The sequence below is a fragment of the Triticum urartu genome, chromosome 3A (genome assembly GCF_056163025.1).
Source record: "Triticum urartu cultivar PI428250 chromosome 3A, HENAU_Tu73, whole genome shotgun sequence".
In the NCBI taxonomy this organism is placed as follows: Eukaryota; Viridiplantae; Streptophyta; class Magnoliopsida; order Poales; family Poaceae; genus Triticum; species Triticum urartu.
Genome location: NC_141875.1, coordinates 492,070,143 through 492,092,180, shown reverse-complemented (window position 1 = coordinate 492,092,180; position 22,038 = coordinate 492,070,143). Strand labels below are relative to the sequence as shown.

General features: G+C 43.5%; 1 protein-coding gene and 1 long non-coding RNA gene across 5 annotated transcripts; both read left to right on the top strand.

The window, feature by feature from the left end:
* Nucleotides 1-9,873: 9,873 nt before the first annotated feature.
* LOC147980231 (uncharacterized) lies at nt 9,874-13,893 on the top strand. Its single transcript, XR_015619173.1, has 3 exons — nt 9,874-10,380; nt 11,205-12,915; nt 13,740-13,893. It is a non-coding gene; the product is annotated as an uncharacterized LOC147980231 (long non-coding RNA).
* Nucleotides 13,894-16,412: 2,519 nt separating this feature from the next.
* Nucleotides 16,413-20,067, top strand: LOC147980230 (uncharacterized). 4 transcript variants are annotated; one of them, XM_087516857.1, is made up of 7 exons: nt 16,413-16,594; nt 17,046-17,200; nt 17,867-18,256; nt 18,734-18,955; nt 19,034-19,123; nt 19,524-19,599; nt 19,664-20,067. In XM_087516857.1, exons 3-7 carry the CDS (start codon nt 18,200-18,202, stop codon nt 19,840-19,842), a joined length of 624 nt encoding a protein of 207 aa, XP_087372983.1. In that variant the 5' UTR covers nt 16,413-16,594; nt 17,046-17,200; nt 17,867-18,199; the 3' UTR covers nt 19,843-20,067. The 4 variants fall into 4 exon arrangements, with proteins under 4 accessions (XP_087372983.1, XP_087372982.1, XP_087372981.1 ...); XM_087516856.1 differs by having other exon boundaries at nt 16,413-17,200; nt 17,867-18,092; nt 18,190-18,256; XM_087516855.1 differs by having other exon boundaries at nt 16,413-17,200.
* Nucleotides 20,068-22,038: the final 1,971 nt, after the last annotated feature.

Here is a 22,038-nt window from a genome sequence, read left to right as displayed (position 1 = left end):
CAAAACCACCTAGGGATAGTTGCACTTTCAATCTCCCCCTTTTTGGTAATTGATGACAACATATAGATCAAAGCTTCGACAAATGATGATAAGCATGAAATATATCGTTGCTTTGAGAAGTATGTGATAAGTAAGAGCTCCCCCTAAATTTGTTCATATTTAAAATTTGCTTTGGACTGCAAATGCACAAAGAATTAGAGTCATGGGTTACTCTTCCATGTCACATACATCTTGGTGGAGCGCTCAAAATGATAGGAATGAAATACATGCACTCATCACCAAGAATAGTGAATGATCACAAACGATAGATAGAATGATAATATTTAAGCAAGCATTAAGCAAACATTAAGTGTAGCTTATGATCAAACACATGATCATCAATGTCTCACAGGCATAAGGACGTAGTATCTCACACACAAGCAAACAAAGTTCGAAGAAACCACAAAATAAAACAAGAGAGAAAAGCAACACTCTCTCTCTCTCGAAGCCTATGATCTATACATCTTCTCCCCCTTTGGCAACAAGTTACCAAAAAATTCCTAGAAAATGCATAGCACTAGATCGACGCTCAGGCTTGATCTTCAGGTGGTGGTGGAGTCCGGAGCACTCCAAGGACGAAGCCTTCGGTAGACGTGGTCGGAGTCGAGGCTGAAGTGGATGCTGGAGCTGGTGGAACGAAGGTTGTGGCTGGTGCAGACGTTGTAGCTCTGGTGTCAGCAACTGGCAGTGCAGACGACCTCAGACCTCGTGGCACCCTCGCAAAAGCATGAGTCATGGTCCTGCCTCTCCTCTCATTCATGTCCTCCTGGAGCTGCTCCACTACAGACTGAACTTGTGTTACCTTGATGTCCAAGTCATAGAACCTCTGTTCCATGATCCTCTCTAAACTCGCCTGGTTCTGAGTCAGGGTGGCTATACTCTGCTCAATCCGCAGGGTGGACGCAATCAAGTAACTGAGCTGCTCTTGTTTGGTCTTCAAGAAATAATCAGATGCCTCCGCTTGAGTAGGCATCTTGGCAGCTTTCTCCTTCTTCGCCTTCTCCTTCTGAGCTTGTGCATGGGCAGATGATGGTTCATTCTCTGTCATCACAACTTCATTGTTCTCAAAATCTGGACGGATGGGCAGGTGTTCCTTATCCAATAAATATACGCCCGTGCCCATCTTGGAGTTGATGAGCTCCTGAATCTGAGGGGCATATCCACAGCTCCTCTTCTGATCTGCCGCAGTCCTTTTGATTGTTTCCACTATAAGGCTCATGACTTTGAATTTTTGAGGCACGTCAAAAACATGAAGCAAGTTGATCGCGTGACCTCTGATCATCTTGTGATCTCCAGACATGGGCAGAAGGGTGTGCCTAAGGATCCAGTTGATCGTAGGCAATCCTGAGAGCAGATAATGCACTGAGCCAAACTTGAATGTGTCAAGTGCTTCATTCGAAATCTCCTTGTACATGTTGGACATGGAGTTGTGGTCCATCTTTTTCTTGGCATAAATGTCCAAGTCATCTTCTTGCTCCTCTGGGGCATTGTTTAGCTTCGCCCATTCCTCAACAGTAGAGTGGTACCTCGTACCTTCTGACATCCATGTGATCCTCCCATCTGGATAAAAGTAAGCTGTGGAGTAGAACTGCATGATGAGTTCCTCGTTCCACTTTGTGAGCTTCTGCCCAACAAAGTCCTCTACTCCACACGCCTTGAAGCTGTCCTGAACTCCTGGGTAGTACTCTTCATTGTCCTTGATATAGGTCCAGTCGACCCATCTCATGTCACACACAATTGGCTTCTTGTCAAGTAGCACTGTCTCATAGAAATCCTGCTGCTCCTTGGTATGAAACCTGTAGTCCACTGCAGTCCTTCTCCTAGAAGCATATGGATCTGCTTCTCTCCACTTCCTGAGCCCTGAGTCTCTCCTGAGCTTCATATCCTCAGCCACCGGATGAGCATCGTTGTGGTCTGGGATCTTGGGCTTGAGCTTCCGAAGGACACTCTCTTCCTCATCCTCAGCAATAGTCTCAGGCATTGGGGCCTTGTTCTTCTCAGTGGCTGGGATGCTTCTTGTGTTTCTCTTTGGTGCACTCTTAGGCTTAGATGCAGCCTTAGGTGCTTCCTTGGGCTTGGATGCAGCTCCCCCTGACCTTATGGCATCTCCCATAAGTTTGGCTGCCTTGGGCGCTGGTGCAGCTGCCTCTTCCTCCTCCTCCTCTTCTACCATGATGGAGGCCTTGCCAAGTACCCTAGCCATAGTCTTTTTCACTCTCTCCTTCCTTTTCTTGCCCTCAGCTGCAACGGGCTCAATGGGAGCAGGCTTCTCAGTTGAGGCTCTAGCCTTTGACATGGGCTGCCTGCCTGCTGGCCTTTTGATCTTCAGGCCTGGCTTTGAGCCTTGAGCTGGCTCAACTCTCTTGGAAGTGGCCTCTTCCTTTGCCACATAGTCCTCATCTTCAGAATCTGAGGTTTTCTTCTTCCTTTGTCTCGTGGCAGCTTTAGGTAGGTTGCTGGGTGTGCTCCTGCTGCCATCATCTGATGAACTTGAGGGGCTAGTGCCCTCACTCAGCTGCACTTGCTGCTCTGACAAGTTTTGGCTGTCACTCTGGTCTGACATGTTGCAAACTGACTGCTGACCCTGTGAATAGATTATAGAGGAGATAGAGTGGATGAGCATCACAAAATGCAGAGATTTTTGCAAAAAGAATGATCCAAAAACTTAGTTTTAGTTTCCCACTGAAATCTCGGATCTACCGATTTTCAAACTCGGTGATACCAAAGCAGTTTTGGAACCTAAACTAGTGAACTCGGTAGGACCGAGTCACAGTTCAGTGGCACCGAGACTGCTAGGGTTTCACTGGGTTCAAAAATCGGTCACACCGATAGTAATTCTCGGTCAGACCGAGTCTCACTTGTGCAATGGCATAAGCCAAATCGGTGGGACCGAGTTTTTCAACTCGGTGGGTCCGAGATGGTTTCGGCGGAAACCTAAACCTAGAATTTTCGAATCAAACCTAATCTATGAGCGTTTTGACTGCATAGAAGTTTCTCAATCATGGCAAGAATCAATGCGATCACAATGTGCTAGGAATCAGATTGAGGAATAGCACAAAGATCAAGTCCATACCCTAGTTCGGCGGGGACTTGCTACGGCGGCAACGGCGGGGCAGAATTCCCGTTGACGGCGACGGAGACCAGCGACTGGAGGCTGCTGGCGGCGAGAAGACGATCCGGAGACCTCGAGGGCAGAGCAGGCTATCGCGCGGGCGAAGGGGTTCGGAGAAATTTCCAAATTTTGCCCGTGACTATATATAGCCCAACCCTGTCAGTGTGACCGAGTGGAACAACTCGGTGGCACCGAGATTCATAACTGCGTGCAGTTACTGAAACTCGGTGAGACCGAAAGGTTCAAGTCGGTTGCACCGAGATCGAAAACCTAGATCAACTTAATGATCTCGGTAGGACCGAAAGTGGAGTATCGGTCAGACCGAGAATCATAAAGAGGTTTTGGAAGTTTAAGTCTATGACGAATCGGGGACTCCGAGTGCTCCTCACACAGAGTGGTTCGAATCTGACTTGAACAAATTTTGTGATGCAGCATGAATAGAGTTTGAGACGAGAAAAGCATAGATAGCTAGAGGAGGTTCTTAGGCATTCTTGTCCATCCACTTGGCAAAAAGAAGATAAAGCCAAACAATCAAAACAACAAGTGGATGTCCTTGAATGAGTAAAATATGCAATCAGCATGCTCACACAATAAGATAGCAAATGAAATATGTGGCAAGGCATGCACAACCAATTCTAGCATCTATCAAGCAATTTGTGATGACTAGGTCATTTATATATGAGTATATTGACTTAGGAGTCAAGTGAGAACACTTGATCGTAGGTCATACTCATCGTTTAAGCTCAAGTGGGGTTACCACTTTTACATAAAGCATTGTTGTGTTCACATCTTTAGAGTTGCTTTAGCTCAAGTCTTAGAGTAAAGCTCCCCCTAGATGTGATATCCCCCCTAAGAGGGATGAACTAACCTTGGGTTTTGTCGATGATGACTTCATGTAGATATTGAAGATGTGGATGCTCAATGTTGATGTAGATCTCTTGGAGCTATCCATTTGAGTGAATTGCACTTTCAATACCTACATGGGTTAGTCCCACAAGGAACAAACAAGGATATCCATAGACATAGAGTGATGCACACAAAGATGATGTCCATGAAAACTTTTAGGTTACCTTGTCCCTTGTCTTACCAACAAGAGGGTTTGTGACTCCTTGAACTAGTGCAAGATGTGGAAGTTGATTGCACTTGTTTTTGCCAAAATGATAAGAGTGAAGTATGTTGGCGGAGTCACCCTCAAGAACTCTCTAGTTCTTCTTCTTTTGGATCCACATCATCTTGATGGGAATCCTTGGAGTTGTAGTCGTACTTGATGAAGTGGAACTTGAAGTAGTCTTGGGAATCCACTTGACTAAGGTCTTAGGAGCTTCTTCAAATGCATCAATTTCCTCTTGAAGCTTGTCCTTGCCTTTTTGCTCATAGTCTTGTGGTGGAAGATCATCTTGAGCTTGTGTCCCCTTGAAAGAAGTATACTTCTCTTGTTGAGAGACAAACTTTGTCTTGGGGTATTGATCTTCTTCCCATTCAACACCATTGGCATTGAACTTTCGTTCAAAACCAATACCTTGATTCTTCCGATGCATTCCTTGCTTGCGCACAATTTCCTCGAATTGCTTACTCCCGGCACGGATTTTGTACACTCCTTTCTCTATAATTCCCTTCAATAGGCTATTTTCTTGCTCAAGTGTAACTTGGCTAAGAGAATCATTAGTGGAATCAAGAGAACTACTAGAAGCAACAATATTGGATTTAGCATGATCATTGTTACTACTAGAGGAAGAATCTTTCTTGTTAGACTTGACTTGAGGCATGTAAGTGGATAAGAGTAAACGCTTGGCAATGTAAGAAGAACTTTTCTTGCGGAGATCATCATTGATTGCCTTTAAGAACTCATGCTCTTGCTCAAGATTGAGCTTTTCAAAGCGTAGTTTCTCATGAGCTCTTAAAAGTTCTCGATGATCTTCGAAGATAGTGTCATGAGCTAACTTAAGAGTTTTTAGTTCTTCAGTTAGAGCCTCAATCTTCTCCTTATCATTGTCATTCGTTTTATCTTGATTAGCATGATTAATTGGTCTTTCATCATAGTATTCATCACTAGAGTTGTCACCAAGCAAATCATCACCTAACAAGTCATCTTCATCACTATTGAAATCAACATACTCGGAGTGTGTTACCTTAGGACCTTTGGCCATGAAGCATCTTCCAATTCCTTCATTTGGTGAGTCAAATATGTCGTAGGAGTTGGTTGACACACGTGCTAGACCGGCAACACCTTCATCTTGAGTATCTTTGGAGTCGGAGTGATAAGTTCTCTCGGAGTGGCTGTCGGAGTCGGAGCCGGATACCCATTCACCAACATGAGCTTGATGTCTTCGTCTTGTGTAGCTCCTTGATGATTTTTTCCTTCCTTTCCGAATCCTTGCTTCTCCGTGAGTATCTTCGTTCATAACGATCATCTTTACTCCTTCTCTCTCTTGGTGGTGATCCTTTGCTTCTTCTTTTTGGAGAATCTTCTCTTCTTTTGTAGGGAGCCGTACACTCATTGGAGTAGTGTCCGGGTCTTCCACAATTGTAACAGTTTCGCTCTCGACTAGAAGATCTTTTGTCATTGTAGGACCTTGACTTGGAGCTTCTATCTTTGCTTCTACTCTTGTAGAACTTGTTGAAGTTCTTCACCATTAAGATCAATTCTTCATTGAAGTCTTGTTTCTCATTTGATGATGTAGGGGCTTCACATGAGGCTTTATAGGCACCACTTGACTTCTTGTGAAGTTCCTCTTTAACCTTAAGTGACATCTCATGAGCAACAATTCTTCCAATCACTTCCATTGGCTTGAGATCTTTGTAATTGGGCATCATTTGGATCAATGTGCACATGGTATCATATTTTCCATCCAAGGCTCTTAGGATCTTCTTGATGATGAATCTATCGGTCATCTCTTCACTTCCTAAGCTGGCAATCTCATTTGTGATGAGAGCAAGCCTAGAGTACATTTCAGCGACACCTTCACCGTCCTTCATCTTGAACTTGTCAAGTTGGCTTTGAAGCACATCCAACTTGGATTCCTTGACGGAGTCGGTACCTTCGTGCATATCAATCAAAGTGTCCCAAATTTCCTTTGCATTCTCAAGGCGGCTGATTTTGTTGAATTCTTCGGGGCACAATCCGTTGAAGAGAATATCACAAGCTTGAGCATTGTATTGCAACATCTTCAACTCATCCGCGGTAGCTTCACGGTTTGGTTCTCTCCCATCAAAGAAGTCACCTTGCAAACCAACACACACAATAGCCCAAACAGCAGGGTTATGTCCAAGAATATGCATTTTCATTTTATGCTTCCAACTAGCAAAATTAGTACCATCAAAGTAAGGACCTCTACGGTGATAATTTCCCTCGCTAGACGCCATACTCTCCTAGGTTGTGAAACCAAGGCTATGACCACCAAAAGCTATGGAGATCAAGCAAATGGAGACCAAAGCTCTGATACCACTTGTAGGATCGAAAGTATGTCTAGAGGGGGGTGATTAGACTACTTGACCAAATAAAAACTTAACCTTTTCCCAATTTTAGTTCTTGGCAGATTTTAGCTATTTTAGGACAAGTCAAGCAATCATCACACAATTCAAGCAAGCATGCAAAGAGTTTATGGGCAGCGGAAAGTAAAGCATGCAACTTGCAAGAATATAAAGGGAAGGGTTTGGAGAATTCAAACGCTATTGGAGACACGGATGTTTTTCCCGTGGTTCGGATAGGTGGTGCTATCCTACATCCACGTTGATGGAGACTTCAACCCACGAAGGGTAACGGTTGCGCGAGTCCACACAGGGCTCCACCCAAGGGCAACGGTTGCGCGAGTCCACACAGGGCTCCACCTTCGAAGGGTCCATGAAGAAGCAACCACCCACAAAGGGTCCACGAAGAAGCAACCTTGTCTATCCCACCATGGCCATCGCCCACGAAGGACTTGCCTCACTAGCGGTAGATCTTCACGAAGTAGGCGATCTCCTTGCCCTTACAAACTCCTTGGTTTAACTCCACAATCTTGTCGGAGGCTCCCAAGTGACACCTAGCCAATCTAGGAGACACCACTCTCCAAGAAGTAACAAATGGTGTGTAGGTAATGAACTCCTTGCTCTTGTGCTTCAAATGATAGTCTCCCCAACACTCAACTCTCTCTCATAGGATTTGGATTTGGTGGAAAGAAGATTTGAGTGGAAAGCAACTTGGGAAGGCTAGAGATCAAGATTCATATGGTAGGAATGGAATGTCTTGGTCTCAACACATGAGTAGGTGGTTCTCTCTCAGAACATATGAGTTGGAATGATGTGTGTGTTCTAATAGCTCTCTCTTAGAATGAGAAAGAGGTGGAGGGGTATATATAGCCTCCACACAAAATCCAACCGTTACACACAATTTACCAATCTCGGTGGGACCGAATCAGAAAACTTGGTCTGACCGAAATAGTAAACCTGGTGACCGTTAGGAAATTCGGTGGGCCTGACATGCAACTCAGTAGGACCAATTCGGTTAGGGTTTGGGCATAACGTAATCTCGGTGAGACCGATTACACAAACTCGGTGAGACCGAATTTGGTAATTAGTAAGACCGAGTTTGGCTTAGAGTTTAGGTCATATGTGGATATGGGAAAGTAGTTGAGGGTTTTGGAGCATATCACTAAGCACATGAAGGAAGAGGCTCATTAAGCAACACCTCATCCCTCCTTAATAGTATTGGCTTTTCCTATGGACTCAATGTGATCTTAGATCACTAAAATATAAAATGAAGAGTCTTGAGCTTTTGAGCTTGAGCCAATCCATTGTCCTTAGCATTTTGAGGGTTCCACTTTCACATCCATGCCATGCCAATCATTGAGCTTTCCTGAAGTAATTATCTTGGAATAGTATTAGCTCAATGAGCTATATGTTGTTATGAATTACCAAAACCACCTAGGGATAGTTGCACTTTCACAAACGTATTGTACCGGTCACAGTTCAGGTATGGGACTGTCTGAGTTCTCCACTAAGGATGGACCTTGTTCGGGAACGTGTCGGTGATGGATCCATAGGAGCGATCGACATCAGTAGGTTCAGGTGTTCGAGTCTTAGTGGGTACAAGAGCTCTGCTCTACTAGCGCCTGTGTGGTTCTAGTTGAGACTGTCGACGTCGGAGTACCCCTCTTAAGAGCGTAAAAGTGTGAAATTTCACCCCTATGACTCCCCGGTTGGGGAGCTTGCGGTCATGTGTGACGCCAATAATTTCTTGGTCCATTTTCATTATATCCGGTTATGTTGTTCTTTTACCTATTTCCAATTAAATTGGCTCCAGCAAATTGTCACGTTATTTATGCTCCTTTAGATATAGTCAACCCGTTGTTACTGTATCAATATCCTTAAATTCTACTCTTGTTGAATAGTGAAGTATCTGGTTGCTGAGTATGACTTGTCGTACTCATCCTTGCTTTCTCTATTTTTATATACAGACGATGTAACTCAAGCCTGTTCAAAAGATGTAGTCGTCCCGGACTAGGCTGGACCAGTGGGTGGGAAGGCGACTAGAAAATAATTTATTTGAGCCATTTTGTAAATATAAAGGACTTGTAAAGTAAATATATGAGCTTTTGTGATCCACTGTTGGTTTATGCCTGCTTAATCACGCCTTGCATGACGATAGGCCCCTGGTCTATAGGCGCGCGGCGGCTGTCTCGCCTAGGCCCGGTCTCGGGGCGTGACAGTTAAAGTGGTATCAGAGCTCTAGGTTTTAGGTTGCGTTGGGATAAACGGGTAGATCGTCGAATATATTTGTGTTGTGTGACAGGTATGAAGATTTTATTTTCATACCTTGTCTCAACTTGTTTGTGTGTTGTTACTCACAAATATTTTTGGCAGATATCCAGGCAAATAAAAATATAGCGTACATATTATTGGCGAAATTTGAGGATGCATGGGAAATAAATAGACATTTTGTTGACTCATGACTTGTTATTTGTGTAGATTTTCTTGTTTAAGACAACTGGTGATATTTATCTAGTAATGGGACAATTGCTATACCACCATCTATCCTTTTTGATAATGACCTTACCAAATAAAATGACTAGTGTTGCCAACTTATGTTATAGCAGATATATCCATGAAAAGGATAAAAGATTGCAAATCATGTTTGCATTTTATTAATTAATTATTCAACACACATCAAATAAGCTATCTCAATTATTATCGGAGGATATTTGGCCACTAACAAAATAGTGGAAATGAATTTCGGGGACGAAATTCTTATAAGGTGGGAAGGATGTAATAACCCGGATTTTTTAGGGTTATTAATTTAAATTAAGATGAGTAATTAAATTTCTATTATATGTTTAACATAAAATATTTGAGCAAATAAGATATGCTAGATTATTGATTCAAGTGATTGAAATAGAACTGTAATTTTTGCATGCATAAAATATTAGATGGATATAATTACACACTAAGTAAGTATGTATATGTGCACATAGACTAGCATCCATGCACTCACGTTATGGCATTAGCATGCAAAGTAATACAAATTAGTGGGTAGTACAGGCTAGCTAGTAATGAGAAGATGGCCAAATACTAGAAGATGTGCATGCATGTAATGATGAGAATGCACACGTATGTACTATGCTTACAAGCTAAGTAAAATCCTATGCATGAGAGGGCCAACGTGGCCTGGTACTAGATGAAGCTAGGTTGTGCTGGCAGCACCCTTAGATATTTAGGACCAAGATATTTCTATGTGGAGGTTTTATATAGTGGTCAGGTTTGTTTGGCTTTTGCACAAGCAAAAGGGGCAGCAGTTCGAAGGGTCAAGGGGAAAGGGTCAAAGGCCATTGCGGCTTGATCTTTTACCAGGTTCTCCACGTAGACCAATGCATGCTTGCCACGTAATAGGTAGAGTCCAGATGATCGTGTGCTTCAACAACAGCTCGGCTGAGTTCACTCTGGGCTCACCATCTATAAATAGCTGCTGCTACTCGTTTTGCACATCCTCATCACCAAGAGTGAGAGCATGAGAGAAATAGAGCATACCAGCGGAGAGAGAGCGAAGAGAAGAGAGATGAAGAATACAAGTATGCATGCGTCCATGTTTGAAGATATATAGATCATGTAGATGCTGCTGGAGGGAAGAACGGAGCCATACGTCAGAAGAATATTAGTATATGCGTGTTCGTCAGATTCTATACAAAGATGATGGAGTATTGGAGTTTCATCTTCTGGCAGAATATTATTCTAAAGGACAAATCATATTATCCGAGGCAAGTGGTTACTTTGCTAACTTCTTGAATCCTATCTTATTGTTGTCTCCTGTGATCATCGTTCTGATTATGTTGCTAGACCTTGAATCTTATTTATCCTCTATTGATTCCTGTTTTATTTGAGGACATGTTGTCTTTGATAATCCATTTGTTGAAGGATATGTTGTCCTTGATGATCCATTTGTTGATGGAAAGTCTGATACGAGAGGAACTCATGTAAAGGCATGGGTTTATTGTCTTGGCTGATATTTCAGTGATCCTATATAGCTGATCCAGCCCCATGTCATATTCTGTCCATCTATATTGGTGTCACGACGACAAACGTATTGTACCGGTCACAGTTCAGGTATGGGACTGTCTGAGTTCTCCACTAAGGACGGACCTTGTTCGGGAACGTGTCGGTGATGGATCCATAGGAGCGATCGACATCAGTAGGTTCAGGTGTTCGAGTCTTAGTGGGTACAAGAGCTCTGCTCTACTAGCGCCTGTGTGGTTCTAGTTGAGACTGTCGACGTCGGAGTACCCCTCTTAAGAGCGTAAAAGTGTGAAATTTCACCCCTGTGACTCCCGGGTTGGGAAGCTTGCGGTCATGTGTGATGCCAATAATTTCTTGGTCCATTTTCATTATATCCGGTTATGTTGTTCTTTTACCTATTTCCAATTAAATTGGCTCCAGCAAATTGTAACGTTATTTATGCTCCTTTAGATATAGTCAACCCGTTGTTACTGTATCAATATCCTTAAATTCTACTCTTGTTGAATAGTGAAGTATCTGCTTGCTGAGTATGACTTGTCGTACTCATCCTTGCTTTCTCTATTTTTAGATACAGACGATGTAACTCAAGCCTGTTCAAAGATGTAGTCATCCCAGACTAGGCTGGACCAGTGGGTGGGAAGGCGACTAGAAAATAATTTATTTGAGCCATTTTGTAAATGTAAAGGACTTGTAAAGTAAATATATGAGCTTTTGTGATCCACTGTTTGTTTATGCCTGCTTAATCATTCCTTGCGTGACTATAGGCCCCTGGTCTATAGGCGTGCGGCGGCTGTCTCGCCTAGGCCTGGTCTCGGGGCCTGACAGTTAAAGTGGTATCAGAGCTCTAGGTTTTAGGTTGCGTTGGGATAAACGGGTAGATCGTCGAATATATTTGTGTTGTGTGACAGGTATGAAGATTTTATTTTCATACCTTGTCTCAACTTGTTTGTGTGTTGTTACTCACAAATATTTTTGGCAGATATCCAGGCAAATAAAAATATAGCGTACATATTATTGGTGAAATTTGAGGATGCATGAGAAATAAATAGACATTTTGTTGACTCATGACTTGTTATTTGTGTAGATTTTCTTGTTTAAGACAACTGGTGATATTTATCTAGCAATGGGATAATTGCTATACCACCATCTATCCTTTTTGATAATGACCTTACCAAATAAAATGACTAGTGTTGCCAACTTATGTTATAGCAGATATATCCATGAAAAGGAGAAAAGATTGCAAGTCATGTTTGCATTTTATTAATTAATTATTCAGCACACATCAAATAAGCTATCTCAATTATTATCGGAGGATATTTGGCCACTAACAAAATAGTGGAAATGAATTTCGGGGACAAAATTCAACATAAAATATTTGAGCAAATAAGATATGCTAGATTATTGATTCAAGTGATTAAAATAGAACTGTAATTTTTGCATGCATAAAATATTAGATGGATATAATTACACACTAAGTAAGTATGTATATGTGCACATAGACTAGCATCCATGCACTCACGTTATGGCATTAGCATGCAAAGTAATACAAATTAGTGGGTAGTACAGGCTAGCTAGTAATGAGAAGATGGCCAAATACTAGAAGATGTGCATGCATGTAATGATGAGAATGCACACGTATGTACTATGCTTACAAGCTAAGTAAAATCCTATGCATGAGAGGGCCAACGTGGCCTGGTACTAGATGAAGCTAGGTTGTGCTGGCAGCACCCTTAGATATTTAGGACCAAGAAATTTCTACGTGGAGGTTTTGTATAGTGGTCAGGTTTGTTTGGCTTTTGCACAAGCAAAAGGGGCAGCAGTTCGAAGGGTCAAGGGGAAAGGGTCAAAGGCCATTGCGGCTTGATCTTTTATCAGGTTCTCCACGTAGACCAATGCATGCTTGCCACGTAATAGGTAGAGTCCAGATGATCGTGTGCTTCAAGAACAGCTCGGCTGAGTTCACTCTGGGCTCACCATCTATAAATAGCTGCTGCTACTCGTTTTGCACATCCTCATCACCAAGAGTGAGAGCATGAGAGAAATAGAGCATACCAGCGGAGAGAGAGCGAAGAGAAGAGAGATGAAGAATACAAGTATGCATGCATCCATGTTTGAAGATATATAGATCGTGTAGATGCTGCTGGAGGGAAGAACGGAGCCATACGTCAGAAGAATATTAGTATATGCGTGTTCGTCAGATTCTATACAAAGATGATGGAGTATTGGAGTTTCATCTTCTGGAAGAATATTATTCTAAAGGACAAATCATATTATCCGAGGCAAGTGGTTACTTTGCTAACTTCTTGAATCCTATCTTATTGTTGTCTCCTGTGATCATCGTTCTGATTATGTTGCTAGACCTTGAATCTTATTTATCCTGTGTTGATTCCTGTTTTATTTGAGGACATGTTGTCTTTGATAATCCATTTGTTGAAGGACATGTTGTCCTTGATGATCCATTTGTTGATGGAAAGTCTGATACGAGAGGAACTCATGTAAAGGCATGGTTTTATTGTCTTGGCTGATATTTCAGTGATCCTATATAGCTGATCCAGCCCCATGTCATATTTTGTCCATCTATATTGGTGTCACGACGGCAAACGTATTGTACCGGTCACAGTTCAGGTATGGGACTGTCTGAGTTCTCCACTAAGGACGGACCTTGTTCGGGAACGTGTCGGTGATGGATCCATAGGAGCGATCGACATCAGTAGGTTCAGGTGTTCGAGTCTTAGTGCGTACAAGAGCTCTGCTCTAGTAGCACCTGTGTGGTTCTAGTTGAGACTGTCGATGTCGGAGTACCCCTCTTAAGAGCGTAAAAGTGTGAAATTTCACCCCTGTGACTCCCGGGTTGGGAAGCTTGCGGTCATGTGTGACGCCAATAATTTCTTGGTCCATTTTCATTATATCCGGTTATGTTGTTCTTTTACCTATTTCCAATTAAATTGGCTCCAACAAATTGTCACGTTATTTATGCTCCTTTAGATATAGTCAACCCGTTGTTACTGTATCAATATCCTTAAATTCTACTCTTGTTGAATAGTGAAGTATCTGCTTGCTGAGTATGACTTGTCGTACTCATCCTTGCTTTCTCTATTTTTAGATACAGACGATGTAACTCAAGCCTGTTCAAAAGATGTAGTCATCCCAGACTAGGCTGGACCAGTGGGTGGGAAGGCGACTAGAAAATAATTTATTTGAGCCATTTTGTAAATGTAAAGGACTTGTAAAGTAAATATATGAGCTTTTGTGATCCACTGTTGGTTTATGCCTGCTTAATCACGCCTTGCGAGACTATAGGCCCCTGGTCTATAGGCGCGCGGCGGCTGTCTCGCCTAGGCCCGGTCTCGGGGCGTGACAGCGTGTGCCTACAATTGAGTGAGAGACCATCATACTTAGCTAGCCGGGCATGAGATTGTGTGTGTGGGCGTGTGAGATGGAGAGAGAACGAGGGGGAGAGATAGAGTTTTAGATGGGCCTATCGAGTGCGAGTGAGATATGCATGTGTATGTGTGAGCCAGGTGGATGGAGAGTTTGAGAGAGAGGGGGAAGAGCTCCGAGACGACATAGTGGTGCGTGAGAGAGTTACAGGCAAAGAGCCAAGGAATCTGTGTGCGTACGATGAGTGCACCCAAGATATCCAGCTTGGACTAGCTAGAGTATCATACATAGTGTGCGAGAGAGACCTATAGATGGTGTATATATGCATGCGAACTAGAAAGACCCCCCCCCCACACACACACAAAGAGAGAGAGAGAGAGAGAGAGAGAGATGGAGAGATAGAGAGAGTGAACAGGAGTCCGGGAGAGGGGGAGGTCGCGTTTTATGCATCAAAGACTGATATAAACCATGTTTCGATATAAACTTGCATTCAAATATTTAAATTGGAGAACATGTTGTCTGCAATCCACACATGAACGGATATATGCATATATCAAACAAGTTCATTAATTTGACTTTAAACATGTTCATGGAGTACTATAATACTGTACAACATGCTACTCGATTGAGGTGTTCAATTTTGGATTTAGTTCACTATTTTGACCTACTGAACGAGCTATTTCATTGAATCGAGATATTTCATTTTGGGTTTGATTCGCGTTTTTTAGTGGGTCAACTATTTGTCATATAGTAAATCGCTAGCAACGAGCATGTAAAAACACATTACTCCCGAGCATCATCTCTCCATCTAAAAAAGAAGTGGCAAGCTAATATTTCAAAATTTGATCCGAATCAACTTGGTAAGGTAGATGTGGATGCTCGTTCTCCCAAAATTTGAATGAACCGTTAAACATCCTCTCTGCTCGGTGGAATTCGCCCGAGCAAATAAATGGGAGATGCGAAATTACCGTCCTATGTGGGACACGCATCAATTGGCCCATTGTACATCGAGGGTAGGTTCGTAACTTCATCCAAGCGCGCCTTCTCCTCGACCGAAATGACATGTGCCGAATAATTCATAAACCATGGTCGGCAAAACACGCTCTCCTCGCCCGAAATAGCTGGCGCCCACTATTTCAAAACACGCTCTCCTCGCCCGAAATCGCTCGCGCCCACTATAGTTCAAAACACGCCCTCCTCGCCCGAAATCGCTCCCGCCCAGAGAAGCAAAGTTACTCTACTATCCCCGACCCTCAGTACACAGACCCAAGCCCAGAAGCCTATAGGCAAGGGTAGAACTGTAACTCCCCCTCACATTTTAGACAAATGCATCCGTAAGACATGGTTCCACTCCCCTCCCAATTTCCCCGCACGCCCCCATTCATACCTCGTGGGCGCCAAATCACCTTTTCCCCGGGAAGCTCCCTTCTCCCGAGCCGCGAAACCTCAGCCCCACCTCCATGGCGCACCCCACCGCACCAATTTCACAGCCGCCCTCCTCCCTAATGCCGGAGATGTTGTCCATTTGCCGTCGTGCACTGGGCCATGTGCCTCTTACTCCGTGCTGCTGGTGCTGCCTTGACGACGGCCGCGTGAACCGTACCGGAGCCGATTCACCCCCGCCGTTGTTCACGGCGCCGGAGCGGCTCCAACTTTTGATCCGTCCAGAGTCCTGGCGCTGCTTCGGCGTAGCCGTCGACTGTCGCAACATCGCTCTTTCCCTGCCGCCGGTCACCACCGCAGCCGCGTCGGCCTCACCGACTCGGCGGCTGGACCTACCTACTTCACCATGCCGCTAGATAGTTCGCACCCTCATCTCAAATCACTTTATTTAGGCGTCAGTTGTCTGAATTTTTATTCTAGGCCAATCGATTTGCAATGGGAAGCAGCACCCCTCGAGGCGGCGGAGCTCCTAGGCTGCCGGTTGGCTGGTGTCTAACGTAAGGGTGTGGGGCCGCAAAGTTTGCCGCGGAAGCAGCGCTTAGATGGCTATATTTTAGAGTTGCATGGGTTGAAGGTACTGCCGCCGCCGGATCTGGATGACGGGGAGTCTTTGTTGATTGGCCCGGGGGCGGCGCAACCACGGCAGTGTGGTGGGTCGGGGAGCGGGGTTTTGGCCGGGGCCACAGACGGCGGAGGCAGGCTGCTCTGTCGTTGGTCGCTGGCTCTTCGGGGAAGATTCCGAACAGTGTCAGCCCGGAGGCACAAGACGACCAGCCATCCGGCGTAGATCGGACAGTACCAAAATAAAATAAAATTGTGTGACCCCAATTTCGTCTTCAGTCAACAGACGTGTGACCACTCTCGTACCTTGTTGTTGATCTCTTAGTGTATTTCTTCAGATCAAAGAGATATGTCGTTCTTAACATTATGCGTTATCTGCATCTTCAGACACACCGTCTTCCGACTCACCGCATCTGCTCCAACAAGGGAAGCATACACCAGAAGGGAGCTATAGTCCCCACTCAACAGTTCCCTGCATCGAATGCGCGTGCCCGACATGCATAGCCACAACAACTGCAGGGCCATCCACAAGTCAGCACATGATGCTCACTCCTATGGATGGCATCCAGATAGGTTGTACCCTCATCTTACTTGTGTGCAACATTTATGGCTTTGTTATTCATCTAAGCATGGAAAATAGATCATCACATTTCACTGTATATTCATGCTGATCTCTTATGGGTCTTGTTCAGGACTTAACGTTGTTCCATAGTTCAGCTAAGATACTTGTTCTTTAGGTAACACTGTTCCATAGTTATCATCCATCAGCCAATGCTATCCCACAGGCTGGTGATTATAGTATTATACCACTTCTTGTATTTCCTATGTTGTTCTTTAATACTTTTGTGTGCCATCTAGTTAATGTCGAGTACAAATGATACATATTCTGTAGCTTTCATCTGTCTTCTCCCTTTAGTTTATGAGACCTGTTGCTGCTAGTTAACCCCAGTCCTACTATTTATGTCGTCTCCTACAGGCACTCATTACATAAATCTAACTACTAGTTGTCTTCCATGCATGTCAGATATAATTGCACACACTGATATATCCACAAGAACCTCACGGAGCAATGTAAAGGCCAATAAACTTGATGTCAATGATACCCAATATGATGGAACATGTAAAGGCAGTTCTTCAGAAGACTTGCAGAAAGATGATGAATCCTCTTCACCCCACAAGGTCCTTGCTCTAACTTGGCCTGTGATATGGGTACAACATGCATATAATGTCCTGGAGTGTATCTACTCTGTTGCAATGCCATGTGCTTAGCATGCTGATCATGCATGTAAATATGTCATGCCTTCCTGTTTTTCAGTACCTATTCCATTCATGATAACATGTTTTCAAATTTAAGTACTGTCATTCTACTCTATCGCAATGCCATCTGCTTAATTTGGACATCATGCTTCTAAATATCTTATGCATTGTTATTCATCAGTATGTACTTCATCTCTCTACCATACCATGTTTTTTTACATTGAAGTGATGTTCTAGTGCTCTATTGCAATGCCATCTTATTTTCCCAATCATACACGTGTATGTTGCCTTAGTTATTTCTGTATGTATTCTGCTAGCATACAGTTTTAGTTACATTCAACTAGTGTTTTTTGTTGTGTTGTCTTGTCGTATCCCTAGCTCTTACACCATACTCCCTCCGTCCGGATTACATGTTGCCGAAATGGATAAAAAGGATGTATCTAGAACTGAAATACGCCTAGACCCATCCATGTTTTTCCGGATGGAGGGAATACATGTCAATATTTCATGTCTTTCTATTCTTCAATACCTATTCCATCTCTCTGCTGCTGCATGTTTTAAAATTAAAGCACTATTCTTCTATACAAGGCATGCAAGGGGAAGACGACTATGTTAGAATCTGAAGGGTTACAAACAAGGCCTTTGCAAAAGATCCAAATGCCAGGAGATAATAAACCAACTCCAGTTTTTAAAGATACTGCTCCAGCACAGAGAAACCCAACTCCTACTGATAATAAGCAGATTCCAGTGGCCAAAGAACTAGTCCGCTCCAGTCCAGCAAAAATATGTCAACTCAATTCTAAGAAGCGTGTGTGTATCCTTGCATCATGAAATTTTATAGCATGCAGATCATATTTTCTACATGTTTCTTACCCATCTCTCTTTTAGAAAATAAGCTTAACAGATACAAGATTTTCTGCAATGGTATCGTTTATGAGGAAAGATTCTTGCAGGAATTCTCTGTGCTCCAATGTAGATGTAAGTACCTGTTGTATATCACTATATTTTTACATCAGCATGTATTTTGTTAATCGGCGTGAATCCAACCTTTATCTGATCAAAATTTAGTTGTAGCAAAATGTATGATTAGAGGCCACAATGTTGATTTTTGCAAGGAAAATTGCCTGGTAGTTTTGCATCCTGGGCTGCATGAGTGTACTATCTCATATCAGTGGGTTTGAATACTTTGGTTCTGCAGTCGGTTTTTCAGTGTTTTTTTTACTGTGTTGTCCCGTCGTATCCCTAGCTCTTACATCATACTCCCTCAGTCCGGATTAAATGTCGCAGAAATGGATAAAACTGGATGTATCTAGAACTGAAATACGCCTAGACCCATCCATTTATTTCCGGATGGAGTGAATACATGTCAATATGTCATGCCTTTCTATTCTTCAGTACCTATTCCATCTCCGTTGTCTCATGTTTTATAACTGAATCACCATTCTTCTATATAAGGCATGCAAGGGGAAGATGGCTATGTTAGAATCTGAAGGGTTACAAACCAGGTCTTTGCAAAAGATCCAAACGCCAGGAGATAATAAACCAACTCCATTTTTCATAGATACTGCTCCAGCACAGAGAAACCCAACTCCCACTGATAATAAGCAGATTCCAGTGGCTAAAGAACTAGTCTGCTCCAGTCCAGCAAAAGAATGTCAACTCCATTCTAAGAAGCGTGTGCGTATCCTCGCATCATGAAATTTTATAGCATTCTGATCGTATTTTCTACATGTTTCTTACCCGTCTCTCTTTTAGAAAATAAGGTTAAACGATACAAGACTTCCTCCATTGGGATCGCATTCGAGGAAAATATCTTGCGGGAATTCTCTGTGCTCCTGTGCTGATGTAAGTACCTGTTGTATATCACTATATTTTTACATCAGCATGCATTTTGTTAATCGGCCTGAATCTAACCTTTATCTGATCTAAAATTAGTTGTAGCAAAATGTTAAAGGCGCCAATGTTGATTTTTGTAAGGAAAATTGTCTGGTAGTTTTGCGTACTTAGCTGCATAAATGTGCTATCTCATATCACGCACATTACTGAATTGTAGTGCTTCTCTGGTTGCCCATTCATTCATTGTGTCAATGTTGCTTTCGTATTACCTTACCTGGCTGATGATAGCTGTGCCATATTGTGTTAATTTGGTGTGGACTAGTTGCCCAAATATTCGTTGTGTCAATGTTGCTTTCCTATTATCTAACTTGGCCAATGATAGCAATGCTAGTGTGTTAATTTTGTGCAGGCTGCTGAAGATAAGAAGACGAACTCTGAAAACAGCAAGGCAACCCCATTGTTTCTTTCCAGTAAATCTAGGCCAGGTAATATGGCAATAACTCATGATTAATCTGTTTGGTTCCCGTCCTAATTTATGTTATGATGCAGTGGTCAAGACACTCTCCACTATCAATAATACAAGCCTGCCAAAATCGCCATCTAAATCTGTTCAGTATCCTCTGTCTCGAATGCGACAGAATAAATGTATGTTTGTGAACCAATTAATGGCTGAAGCAATGATGGAAATGGTGGATGAATCTGAGGTGCAGCATCATGTGACACAATAACTGATCAATGTTTTCAGAGACACTGTGGCAAAGCAGCAAGAACTTGCCCACATGCTTATGGGCGTCATCTGTGCTAAGGTTGCAGATTGTGACGTTGTAGATGGTTAGGTTCTACTCATTTATTTGCACTGGCATCAATCTTTGATTGCCCAGTGGATGTAATTTCCTGTAATATATTCTGGATGTGCAACGTTATTCCCTGTATGCTGTACCTTTACTCGTTGTAATGGGCTCAAATTATCTAATTTGGCCTAAAGACATGAACGAACTTTAGTGGGCCCATTAAGTTAATGGGCCGTTACTAGGCCGAAAGTTAATGGTCGGCCCTCTTACCTCCCGGGTCATTAACAGGCCGACATCGAAGCGGGCAACAGGTGGCCCCAATTTATTTCACGGGCCGTTAACAGGCCGTTACTAAGTTTGGGTTACATATGGCCGAACTATACTGTAGGCCTTTAGCAGGCCGAAAGAGACAGCGGGCTTGTATTGGACCATGAAGAGCATGGGACACTAAGAGGCCGAAAGTCAGGTCGTATTGTAAACGGCCCAACTGTGTTGTGGGCCTTTAGCAGGCCGAAAGAGAAACTGGGCTGGTATTGGTCCATGAAGGGCATGGGGCCGTTAAGAGGCCAAAACTAAGGTCCGACTACAAATGGCCCAACTCATTTATGGTCCGTTAACAGGCCGAAAGGCACACAAGGCTGGGAATTGGCCCAACACTTAAATGGGTCGCTAAAAGGCCAAAACTCAGGTCCGACTACAATTGGCCCAACTGATTTATGGGCCGTCAATAGGCTGAAAGTGACACCGGGCCAGAAATTGGCCCAACACTTAAATGGGCCGCTAAAAGGCCGAAACTCAAGTCCGACTACAAATGGCCCATCGGATTTATGGGCCGTCAACAGGATGAAAAACACACCGGGCCAGAAATTAGCCCAACATTAAAATGGGCCGCTAAAAGGTCGAAAGATGTACATCCTGAAAATTGGCCGATCCATTAAATGGGCCGTTAACAGGCCGAAATCTTACCGGGCCGATATTGAGCCCAAATATATAGCGGGCTGTTAACGGGCTCGAACTGACGATGGGCTGCAACGGTGTGAAATCTTTAACGGGCCGAATTGGCACATCTCGTATGGGCCGTGGGCTTAAATGGACCTGACACAAGTAGGCCTTATATGGGCCGGCCTGCTAATTTTTACTAGGCCGGCCTTTTTCACTGGAATGGGCCACTGTTGGGCCGTGCCACGTGTCGACCTATCATAGGCGCATCCTGTCCAATGAGTGGATGACATCTGTCCCAACGATGAGCCGACACGTGTTTCCTCTAGCCAATGATGATTTTACACGTGGAAAATCCCCATTGGTTGGGGCTGTTAACGGGTTATCGGATCCAAAACCCGACTCGATAGCTTAACGGCGTTCCGTTACGGTGGATGCCACGTGTCGGTCACCCTTGACGAAAGCACTTCTGTGACACGCGATTTATCGTCATGGAAGTGGACACTTCCGTGATGATAATTTTGGTAATGTCATGGAACACTTCTATGACAGCACAGGTACGACTATCTTGATTCTGTCATAAATTTGTCATGGATGTACATGCATGACAAAAAAAAGCGACCTACCGTGACAAACACGTATCATCACGGAAGTGTATTTTTTGTAGTGCTAGCTTCTAGGGTTTAGCCTCTTCGATCTCGTGGTAGATCAACTCTTGTACTAATCATATTATCAAGAACAATCAAGAAGGACGTAGGGTATTACCTCCATCAAGAGGGCCCGAACATGGGTAAACATCGTGTCCCCTGCCTCCTGTTACCATCTGCCTTAGACGCACAGTTCGGGACCCCCTACCCGAGATCCGCCAGTTTTGACACCGACAGTCACCGTACTAGCTTTCGGATGGCCAAACAGTTGTTTATAGTAGTTAGAGATATAAGCTTTCAGATTCTCATGCCCCAAAATTGTCCCCTCGTCTTGCTCAAGCTGAATGATTTTCTTCTTCCTATGTTTGCCATTCGCAATCATATGGAAAATTTGTGTATTGTCATCCCCTTGGACAACCTTAAGCACTTTGGCACGCAATGCCCATTTGAGCTCCTCCTCCCTAAGAAGAGCTCGTAGGCCTTGCTCAGCTTCGGACTTGGAACTTTTCTCATTCTCCATAAGTAGAGTAGTTTTAGCTTTTAAATC

What these genes read in the sequence shown, in the direction of transcription:
- LOC147980230 (XM_087516857.1), top strand. Translation starts at nt 18,200, where the DNA reads ATGGTATCGTTTATGAGGAAAGATTCTTGCAGGAATTCTCTGTGCTCC. An exon ending in CTCTGTGCTCCAATGTAGAT is followed by an intron (nt 18,257 to 18,733) that starts GTAAGTACCTGT and finishes CTTCTATATAAG; the next exon opens with GCATGCAAGGGGAAGATGGC. An exon ending in TTCCAGTAAATCTAGGCCAG is followed by an intron (nt 19,600 to 19,663) that starts GTAATATGGCAA and finishes GTTATGATGCAG; the next exon opens with TGGTCAAGACACTCTCCACT.